This window comes from Ascidia mentula, chromosome 9 (assembly GCF_947561715.1).
Source record: "Ascidia mentula chromosome 9, kaAscMent1.1, whole genome shotgun sequence".
In the NCBI taxonomy this organism is placed as follows: Eukaryota; Metazoa; Chordata; class Ascidiacea; order Phlebobranchia; family Ascidiidae; genus Ascidia; species Ascidia mentula.
Window position 1 is genome coordinate 4,881,863 of NC_138574.1, and position 8,769 is coordinate 4,890,631.

Here is an 8,769-nt window from a genome sequence, read left to right on the forward strand (position 1 = left end):
AGGCTGCAGCACCCCCAAGCAATGCTGAAGGGTGTTGCAGTTCTGCAAGGTCTGCCCCTCAGCGCAGCTATGCTGATCTGAGAAGGGAGATGCTGGATAAGGAGATGGTGCAGAGAGCTGAACAACATCAGTGGCTCTGCAACCAAGAGGAGAGGGAGGTCCGGAAGGAGGAGTAAGAGATGTGCAAGGAGGAAAGAGAAAAGGTCGAACAAGATCCTAAAGTTCAGCTTTTAAAATGGCAGCTAGGTTTGTGAATTTTTGTATGTATTCTTGCATGAAGATGCAGCAGAGTGTTTTATTTTTTTAATATGTGTTTTTTTTTGTTGATTCTTGTAGGTTACCTCTGATGCATTTTCACATTAGTGCATATAACAGTTCATTTACATATTAGGATTTTTCTTATTTTAACCTTAGTGGAATTTGTTGTTGTTGTTACATCACTAAGGTTAATTTGTCGAAAATTACTTGACCACGTTCCCTTCATTTAAAACAAAATACATTTATAAAAAATTAAAAACTTGAATGTTTTTTTTAAACTTGTTTTTTTTTAATGAGAAACTTGTTATATTCGACGTGTTAGACCAATAAAATTTTTATTCATTTTATTGAACTTTGTTGTTTCATGTTTTCACCCTTATTTATTCTTTACAATGAACAAGAGGGCCTGCTTGCTTATTGCTTTGTTTTGTTTAAGTGTTTTTTTTTGTCCTACAATCCTAATATTGATCTCAAGGAAGGGCCTCTGTCCTGCTTCAACAAAAAAAACCTTGAGAAGTGATGTATTAGGTAGGACAGCAGGACAGATTGACAAGGTCGAGGCAAAAGGCTAAATGAAGTTGATTATTTTTTACAGCATGAATGATTATATAAATACACAATAAGTGGATAAATTTTAGTTTATTTTTGTCGATAACTTTATCATCATTGAAACTAATGCACTTTTTGTTCAATACAAAACAAACACTTGTTGCAGTTACAGTTTTTTTCACCATGAGCCATACAGAATAACAAAACATTCTGTTATACCAACGATACCTCTGCAGATAGTGTGATGTTGATTTCTTTATCACTGGCTTCAAAAGGAATGAAACATCTCTTTTTTGAATTGCAAAGTTATGGAGGCACACAACTGCAACCATAATTGGAAGAGAGTTTTTCCAGTCATGTGTTGAATTGATGTTGTTTTTTTCCAGAAGATCCACATCATCATCATCAAGTAATGAAAAAAAGATTTCCATTTTAGCAGACTAGTTAAATGTTATTTACCAAATTCTTTAAATAATAATATTTTAGCTGTCGTGAAATTAAGACAAGACAAGACGGTGGTACGCAAGTTGCTCTGAGCCTTGCGCGCTCTACGCTTGCGTGAGTGATTGACTGTTTGCTTCCGCGCACGTGTTCTGCTAGTGTTTTTTTTGTTCTTGTCCAGGCGTATGTACTGTTTTCTTTTGACCTTTGTGCTTTGCAGTTGATCCTTAGCCCAGGCAATTCAGCCTGAAAACCTCATGATCGCGATACGATAGCTGTGATCACCAAGCAAGGACCTGCGCAGTGGGGCGATCATGCCATTGCATGTAATATTACTGCGTTATCGGATACGGTGGTAGAGATCCCCTACGTATATGTGAAGGTTGCCTGGCAAGTTGTGCGCTTGCGCATCAGTGTACCTTGGCCACAATATACCCCGTGAAACCTCTGAGCTCATGTAGCTCAGTTGGTAGAGCGTTGGGCCTAGTTAGCCCAGGATCGTGAGTTCAAACCTCACCTGCAGCTTGATTTTTCAAATCTCGCTCCGACTTGTCAGGAAAAAGTGGCTGATCCAGCTAGGCTGCCAAGCCTAAAAACCTCATGATCGCGATACAATAGCTGTGATCGCCAAGCAAGGATCTGCGCGGTGGATTGCATGTAATATTACTGCGTAATCAACCACTAATGTATTTTTTCGTTAATTTTTTTTGCCAATGGTTTTATATTCGACGTGTTAGACCAATGTAATTTTGGAGCATGATGCATAAACTTTGAGTGGTGCCCAGGTGCAATTAAAATGTATTTTTTTAATGTTTAAAATGATCTTTTCTGGTTAGGCTCTATAGGACGTTAGAGGCTAGCCACATTTTTTTTACTAAAAGAACAATAAAATATTGTGATTCCTGATAAAATGTCAACAGTTCTAAAATAATTCTAAATAAAGCACAAAAAGTTTGGGAAATGTGTTTATCGTAGCTTAGCAACCCAATGACCAAGAACAGACAAACCTCTTTGTACCACCATCGCCTCCTAGTGGTCACCCATATTCCACTTGTTGTTTTTGCACTTGAATAATTTTAGCAGCAAAAACAGCCGAAATTATAACCAATATACCATTGTTTATCAACTAGTTTAAGATAAAGTACTGCGCGATTGTCGCGTTGCAAAACTGGCTACAATTGCCGTTTGTCGTCACATGATGTAAAGGCAAGCATTCACGCAGCGATGGACGTCGCCCTGTAAACACGCTAGGGCACTGCTTTTCAACCTGTGGAACCACCCGCACTAGAGCGAATATGAAAATATGTAGTGCGGATGGCAAACATGATGCTGATGAGTGTGGATGACATTTTTAGTACGCAGAAGAGCAGATATTTCTGTGTTTGCAGTGGAAACCAAATGCCAACATGTATTGGAGAGCCGTATAGGAACTGTACCAACTATTTTTCAGGAACGTGCGACCCTCGTCATGTTGTTCAAGTAAGTTTAACAATATTCTCTGTAACATTCCGGCTCTCAGTACGAAGCAAATCGGCAAACTTTAAGCGCATCATCACAAAATTTGGTTGAGTCGTCGGTTCTCGAAAGATTGAAATCGTTATTCACGACATTTGGATATTTTGATGCAATATGGGTTAATCAGCGAATATAATTTTGCTGTTCCTCCTACGTTAATCAAATTCAATTTGTAACTGCAGCAGGCAGTAGTGGTTTGACCTATTATTTGTAGTAATGCTCTTTACGCATCTAAAATATTCTGGTGTTGAACTATAGGTTAATTTGAAAGTACAATTTATGGGTTAGACACTTTCGTGACACGGAAAAGTGCGGACAGATTGTAAAAGGGTTGAAAAGCACTGTGCTAGGCTATAGTGAATGATAGACATGCATAACGAAAAGGGTGTCTTTGCAAGTTAGGATCGGGATGTAAATGTCCCTGTACATAATATTTTACAAGTATTTACAGTTTATTCGGAAATGATATGAAAAAATCCTTTCTTACATCAACGCCACCACATTTTTTTGTTGCATATACTTTTTGTTCGTTCATAAGGTTTGACATTTGATGGTCAACAAATCCTTTCCTCCATCGAATTGTGCGACAAATATTTCCCTCTGTTAAATTCTGCGACAAATCCTTCCCTCTATAAGTACCTGGACATTGTTTGTTGCATATAAAGGGCCTGCGCAGTGGGGCGATCCCGCCTTGCTATGCGTAAGCATGGCATTACTTCTACTTTGTATTATGTACGGTCAGAATGGTCAACAAATGCTTCCCTCCATTGAATTGTGCGACAAATCTTTCCCTGCGCTAAATTCTGCGTCAAATCCTTCCCTCCATTAGCCCCTTTGCATTGTTTGTTGCATGTACTTTGTTATTTGTACGGTCAGAATAGTCAACAAATGCTTCCCTCCATCGAATTGTGCGACAAATCTTTCCCCCCGCTAAAATTTGGTGGGAAAATTTCCACTTTGGAAACTCCACAGAGACAAAACAGCCTGATAAATCAAGCTGTGGAGTTATGATATGTGTGTACGCCAAATGGCTAGCAACTGGAGAAAGTCTCATACGAATTGTTTGTACGCACAACTACAGATCAGAAATGTTAAAAGTAATCGTTGGAAAATCCCTTAATGGCACAAATGATAAAGACACCTGCAAAGCATGTGAAGCTGAAAACAATGACCCCACGAGTACTCTTTGTGTGTATGCGTGTGCGACACCTAGTGGATTTTTACATACAAATAACATCCCAAGTTCCATCACAAAATTGAACGTCCCTTGTGTATCAATGTGGTTGACCGTTAGGCCATTACTTTGTATTGTGCTTGAACGCTTTGTGTGGTTGCCGACTAGCTAGTATGGGGTGACCCAATGTCAGCTGAACGCTTACATAAGTGTGGCTAACCTTAACTGACTAAAACCCAAACTCCACCATTATGCACATTTTTTTAGGTAGTGAGCATTTTTGTTCACAATTGCGGATTGTGTAATGATGTTACATTTAAAGTAATTATGATGTAAATATATGATTTAAGCAGATACATGCTTGTAACTGTGATAACTATATCTGGCATATGCACTTTTATTTTTAATACCCAGTTTCATATGGGTACTGGCGAGGCGTCTGGGTTGAATCAAAAATTCCAACGATCACAGAACAGGATGCCTCTTTGGGCGTGATGGGAAATCCTGTGTTAACTTACAACAGCTGAGATCTAACAAGTTGATTTACAAAAATTTTCATAGGTTGAGACTTGGGAGTATATCTCTTCATAAAGCACAGGATTCCTTTTCGTATATACAGCAAATGAACCTTTTGTATTAAAATATTCGGTTTTCAACCTCAACCCATGGTAATCACAAGTAACCTTCCACTGGATCTGTGAGTACATTGCTGTTTCAGTTTAAATTACCTAAAATACTATTTTATGTATTGTCATAGTAATGCATCTGCACCTACTAACATATCTGTGCTGCTTGTACTTTTCACTGTGGAAATATTAAAATGTTTTCAAAAATCCAACAAAAGTAATCCAAATTATTTGCGTGTTTGCCATTTACCCTAGAACTTAAAGTCAAGCGGGGTTTCGGCATAGTGCTTAAAAGTTAAGCCCTAATTTGTAGCTCACCTATGGTAAAATAATAAAAAGTCTTGAAATTTAATTCACTACACTCTTAAAAAGTTATATTTTTAAATTTTCTTGCACAGCATCTTCGAAAGAAGTGCCCTGTAACCTGAAAACAATGTCAATTCACCAAAAATTTCCCGCCAAAAGTTAAGTCGCGCTTAGCTAAGGAGTTAATTAACCCTTTAAGCCCCGCAATCACTTTTCAAAAATTAAAAATTTTTGAAAAAAAATTTTTCTTAAGTTCAGGTACCTATAACTTTATTTCTACAAACGCTAGACTAAAAATTTCAACACAAAAATGATAGGAAAATTCATACTCTACACAATCATCGCTTTTCCAGTTCAATAACTCCATGTTTTCGTGTAGTTATACCTAAAAATACAACCACCCCTACTAAAACAGCTTTCAAGCCATAGTACCCTTTATAAAAACGTCCATAACTCCCGAAATTGTGCGAATTTTAAAATAATTTGACTGTTGCCTGAATCAATGTGAACACCAAGACGCAATGAAGCGAAAAAAACGGATCGCTACATTTGAAATTTTTGAGCGACGGTACTGTCTAGTAAACTGAAATTTTGGAGAGTTATTTTGGTATAAGTTATATATATACTGTTAGTTATTGCTTGTAAAAAGGCTTGTAAGCTTTGTTACACAGCTCAGACGTTTGCTAACTGATAGCAGATGAATTTGACAGCACTTCTAAAAAAAAAAATTTTGTTTGTTTCTTTATGTGTTCAACTGGTAGTGTATGTCAGCAAGTTGATGAAAAAAAAGGCATAACATCAATATATATTGATAATTGAATAGACAAGCCTTCTGCCAGTGCATATAAAGCTTTTCCATGAAATAACAGAGACAATGTATAAAAAAGACAAGGAAAAAATCAGCTGTATGAAATTGAAGCTACCCCATTTACTGGATGACGCCCACAGCCACGCCCACAACTGTTTGATTCATGAACAAATTGCATGAATATATGAACTGCATATTTGCATGAGTGTCCCACCACTCCAGAATGCACTAACGTGTGCCTCTTGGATTACAAAAAAGATAAACGTGGCTGCCCTATGTGCGAGTGCGAGACGGAAGGAATCTTTGAATCTGATATCAGGATTGATGGCAAGTAAACTATGATATGACGTGTCTCCTGACGACGTTATCCAAAGATGACCAAAAGCATTAAATAGAAGTAGCAAATGATTTCATTACATATAGTACAAATAATTTCTAATCAACTTCTTTACTACGCATAGGACGAACATATTTGGTAGGGGCAATTGAAGCTTCCTAGACCGTACGATACACCATCATGCTTTAAAATATAGATTGTCATGCTCTTACAGGAAGAACTTACGGCGACCTTGAACGACAGTATAAAGGGCAAAGCTTTAATCCGGCTAAAACAAACAGGGGAAGTTCGAATTCCACAAAAGATTGGCCATCATTCAACAGTGTTGCAGTACCATACACTTTTGACAGCTTAATCCCAATAGGTAAGCTGCCTTAAAGCCACTAAGGGCGTATTCGTAAGGAAGGGGATTAAGCATTGACAAAAGCATACATAAATATATAAATTTCCATTTTCAGGTAGCCGGAAACACAACGTTATCATGAGAGCTATGGAGGAGTATCATAATAAAACCTGCATCAGATTCGTTCAAAGGACGACTGAAAGAAATTATATTGAGTTTACCAGCGGTATTAACGAATGCTCATCGTTCATTGGAATGGTTGGAGGAAAACAAAAAGTAATGGGTTTTATCGAGAATTATCTGATTAATTTAACGGATATTATAAAATTTTAAATTACAACAAAAAAGATAAAGTTACCAAATACTTTTCAAAAAACATACAAAACGGGCACAAAAGAACGAGATAAATGACTTTTTACATTATACCAATAGTGTTAACAGGTTTGGATTTCGCCGGGTTGTGAAATAATTGGTATAGTCTTACATGAGCTGATGCACGCACTCGGTTTCTGGCACGAACAGTCACGTCCGGACAGAGATAACTACGTAAGAATCCTTTGGAACAATATACAAGCAGGTTTTGCGCAGTTTGTGTGTTTATTTTATCGGTTAATTGTGGTTCGAGTGAAATTGTTGGCATCATGCAGGACATGCGGGAAGCTTTCAAAAGATGTCGCCGAGCGTTTGGAATTCGTATGGTTCGCCTTATGACTTTGGGTCGGTGATGCACTACGGTGGATATTACTTCAGCAAAAATAGAACTCACTTGCCTACTATCGTGGATGCCTTGTAAGAATATTAGGACTAAATTTGCAATAGGTGACTCTTTCAAGTACAGTTTTAAGTATTTCGAGAATCTTCCATACGTCCAAGAAATTTAAGGTCAAAAATGATTGTTAAACTTCGTCAAAATTTCTAACCCTGCATTTGTTTCATTTCACAGCAACAGTCACAATTTTTTGACAAGTCATTGTAAAACGTTTTGCTGACTCATAAAACATTCGATATATAACTATTCATAAACTCCCATGAGGACACACGAAGGTTTGTTTTAAGGAACTGGTATACTGCAAGACGAAGCCAGGTGTACCGTGAGGTTAAAACAACCGTAGATTTTTTGATTTTTCGAAAATGTTGCAAATAACTTGTTGTATTTGGCAACTTTGGACTTTGCAACAGTTGAACGATTCGCCAACTAATCCAGATCTCCAGATATATCTGTGTTTAATGTTACATATTGTTTAATGTTTGACGCCAAATTTCAAAAGTGAAAAAATGGTTGCGGAGCGCCGATCTTTTGGTTATCTTAACAACTAATCAAGAACCAGTATACATTTGTAGAAGAAACCAGTCTGTAGTGGCCCAACGAAATGGCTTTTCGTCTGAAGACCTCCATCAGATCAATGCAAAATATGGCTGCACAGGTAACGCGTTCCGTAGTCAAAGACTTTTCAAAGCATAAAAAATATTTGTTTTTGTGCAGCATACTTTCGAAATCGAACGACCACCACTGTAGCTCAAACTACAACCACAGCGGCCCAAACTGCTACCACCGCATGCATCGACGTAGACCCGTAAGAGGCACATATATTCTGCATTTTTCAAATTAATGATAGCCGTTTTTCAATGCAGTGCTTGTCCATCTTTTATTATCTGGTGCCACTTTAATCACGTCAAGAACTCGTGCAGGAAGACATGTAAACTTTGTTAGTCATCATAGCCAAATTCTGCCAAGGTAAAAAGAAAAATGTGTAGTTTTAATCAACAACAAACCAAAGTTTATCGCCTTTAGCATCCGGGTCAACAGAGAATTAGAATGTGAACCCGACTAAAATTCGTCTTTTTTATCCCAGGAATCCAAATCTTCCCTGAGAAGAATGAGAGTTTGATTTCTTGGAATCACCTGTATATTCTCTATGACTGACAGAGACTCAGTAACGGATAAGCAAATTCTTATCTCAGTAACGGATTATTCATCACCATTCTTCCCTAAGAAGATGACATTAACTGTTAACTTCGTGATTTATCCTTATGTGTTTGTCATGCTTATATATACAATAAACAGATACACTTGAACACTTGATGAATAGCCCCATTCTGTGAATTAAACGTCGAAAGTGTAGCAGTTAATTGCAAAAGGTATCAGAAGACCACTGGATTGAATTTGACAAGCCGATACAGCATCTGTATGAGTGTGATGATGCAGCACCCGCGAACTATTGTGTAGCTCAGTAGGTAGAATAATGGTTAGATTAAGTAATGTGTGAAATTGATTCCTACACTAGATGGTGTAACAGAGTAATTGTCGCAGTAGACTGACTTTTGCTAGTAACTAGCAATGGATGTTTGGACAGTAGAGGCTTAATATTGTCTTAAATAACAAAGCCACAAAAAGGTTCATTCACATAATTG

The 8,769-nt window shown here is 37.5% G+C and overlaps 1 protein-coding gene across 2 annotated transcripts; it reads left to right on the top strand.

Moving 5' to 3' along the window:
• Positions 1-4,038: 4,038 nt before the first annotated feature.
• Positions 4,039-8,408, top strand: LOC145913472 (hatching enzyme 1.2-like). 2 transcript variants are annotated; one of them, XM_083001140.1, is made up of 10 exons: positions 4,039-4,634; positions 5,739-6,008; positions 6,233-6,378; positions 6,473-6,633; positions 6,799-6,934; positions 7,005-7,146; positions 7,699-7,781; positions 7,841-7,931; positions 7,990-8,092; positions 8,211-8,408. In XM_083001140.1, the coding sequence occupies exons 2-9, from the start codon at positions 5,953-5,955 to the stop codon at positions 8,066-8,068; spliced, it is 894 nt and encodes a 297-aa protein (XP_082857266.1). In that variant the 5' UTR covers positions 4,039-4,634; positions 5,739-5,952; the 3' UTR covers positions 8,069-8,092; positions 8,211-8,408. The 2 variants fall into 2 exon arrangements, with proteins under 2 accessions (XP_082857266.1, XP_082857265.1); XM_083001139.1 differs by having other exon boundaries at positions 4,039-6,008.
• Positions 8,409-8,769: the final 361 nt, after the last annotated feature.

What these genes read in the sequence shown, in the direction of transcription:
- LOC145913472 (XM_083001139.1), top strand. Translation starts at nt 5,953, where the DNA reads ATGTGCGAGTGCGAGACGGAAGGAATCTTTGAATCTGATATCAGGATT. An exon ending in TGCAAAATATGGCTGCACAG is followed by an intron (nt 7,782 to 7,840) that starts GTAACGCGTTCC and finishes GTTTTTGTGCAG; the next exon opens with CATACTTTCGAAATCGAACG. An exon ending in GCATGCATCGACGTAGACCC is followed by an intron (nt 7,932 to 7,989) that starts GTAAGAGGCACA and finishes TTTTCAATGCAG; the next exon opens with TGCTTGTCCATCTTTTATTA.